The sequence below is a fragment of the Salvelinus sp. IW2-2015 genome, unplaced genomic scaffold, assembly GCF_002910315.2.
Source record: "Salvelinus sp. IW2-2015 unplaced genomic scaffold, ASM291031v2 Un_scaffold13054, whole genome shotgun sequence".
In the NCBI taxonomy this organism is placed as follows: Eukaryota; Metazoa; Chordata; class Actinopteri; order Salmoniformes; family Salmonidae; genus Salvelinus; species Salvelinus sp. IW2-2015.
In genome coordinates, this window is record NW_019954310.1 from 1 (window position 1) to 1,820 (window position 1,820).

A 1,820-nucleotide genomic window follows, 5' to 3' on the forward strand; every position below is an offset into this window, starting at 1 on the left:
TAGTAACATATGGTCTGTCTGCGTACAGTGGACTAGTGTAGTAACATATGGTCTGTCTGCGTACAGTGGACTTGTCCGTGAAGGCTTCTGAAGGACACATGTAAGGCTTCTTCCCTGTTTGAATCCTCTGGTGCCTCTGGAGGGCATTCAGCGGGGTGAACTGCTTATCACAATCTGTACAGTGGTACGGACGCTCACCTGAGACAGAACATACAGAGGTCAGACAGGGGTTAAAGGTCAGCAGTAATAAGTTACTATGAATGGAAGCACTCTGGGCGAAGGCCCGACCACAGAGTTCACACTTGTAAGGCCTGGAGCCCGTGTGGATTCTGGAGTGGTGTTTCAGGTATTCTTTAGAGGCAAAGCTTTTCCCACAGCTCTCACACATAAAAGGCTTCTCTCCTATAACACAAAACAACACAAATATGTAAAGGTTGTGTAGATAGGGTTCACAGATGCTGACACTGAAATGGACACAGAAATGGTATCAAAAGCCCAACCTAACATGTAGAGTATTGTGTCTCTGGGTAAGAGATGAACGTCTTACCTGTGTGGACCCTCTTGTGATAACACAACATGTGGTTCTGGCTGAACCTTGCATCACACTGGTCACAGGCGAAAGGCTTCTCTCCTGTGTGAGTCCTGTGGTGTATCTTGAGAGCTGAGCTCTGGGAAAACTTGGCTTCACAGTCAGTGCAGGAGTAGGGCTTGTCTCCTGTGTGTGTTCTCTCGTGTAGCGTCAACGCTGTCTTAGAGCTCAGCGACTTGTTACACACAAACAGGTGTGCCGCACACCGCCTCCCTCATGCACCTAGACGTAGAGAAGAGTAGATATTTATTGTCTCAACAAATGATTAGACTTGCAGCAAATAGAAACTGAAGAGGAAATACCATGTTCATATATTGTAGTGCATTTGGTGTAGCCATTTACAGCTCTAGTTAAAAGTAATGCACTAGGGGAACAGGACGTCAATCCAGAGAATTCTACATAAAAGTGCTACAAAAGCAATCCCAAATCCCCCGACTGAGACCGGTCCTAACCTTTCGTCGGAGGCGCGTCACGTCCTTCTTGCATTTGAACGTCTTGGTGCAGACCTCGCAGGGGTACAGTCTCTCGTCACTGTGGAAGTGTCTCTGATGGATCCTCAGGTTTCAACAGTTGGCAAAAGTCTGCTGGCAGGTGTCACAATGGTATGTCACCTCCCCCTGCACACCGTGGCTCATCCTGGTGGTCATGGTAACAATGGAGGAGTGTAGTTATTAGAGATGTGATCAGAACAACAATGAAAATAGTTGAGATTTTAGGTTTTCTATCCCTTTTAAAAGTGCTCAAAGCACTTTACATTGTAAGGTACATTGGGCTCCCCTCATTTGCAAACCCAACAATCCATCCAACAAACGTGTAACTAATGTGTAATGTCCAACTCCACCTCCTTAAAGTGCTTCAGGTAGCTCTTATCATCGTGGAAGGTCTGTTGACACTTGCCACACTTGTTTTGGGTGTCAGCATGTCTGGATGATCTGTTGAGGGCACCTTCCTCACCCATCGCTTCCTTCCTGGAGAAGAAAAGTGAGTCATCAGGACAATCCTATGGTTTATCTCCTTCCATATCATCGACGTCTGTTGACCTCAGCCCCGCCCCCTCTTTTTCAGGCAGCAGCTCTGGAAGGGCCTCTCCTGCCTCCTTTTGTGTAATAACAATAAACATCACAATCAATTGGATTTATACAGCACTTTTTCAAAATGCTTCACACACCTCAAAGCATGTCACCATAGCAACTACCTGTGTATTCTCAGTGTTCTCCTCTTGACCGGCTGT

The 1,820-nt window shown here is 46.4% G+C and overlaps 1 protein-coding gene across 1 annotated transcript; it reads right to left on the reverse strand.

The window, feature by feature from the left end:
• Window positions 1-3: 3 nt before the first annotated feature.
• LOC139027386 (GDNF-inducible zinc finger protein 1-like) lies at window positions 4-1,557 on the reverse strand (the record flags this gene model as incomplete). The annotated part of the gene is given in 5 exon segments (XM_070442496.1): window positions 4-402; window positions 548-778; window positions 781-811; window positions 1,042-1,225; window positions 1,426-1,557. Coding segments are annotated over 5 exon segments (977 nt in total), but the record flags the coding sequence as incomplete, so codon positions are not given.
• Between the last annotated feature and the right edge of the window lie 263 nt (window positions 1,558-1,820).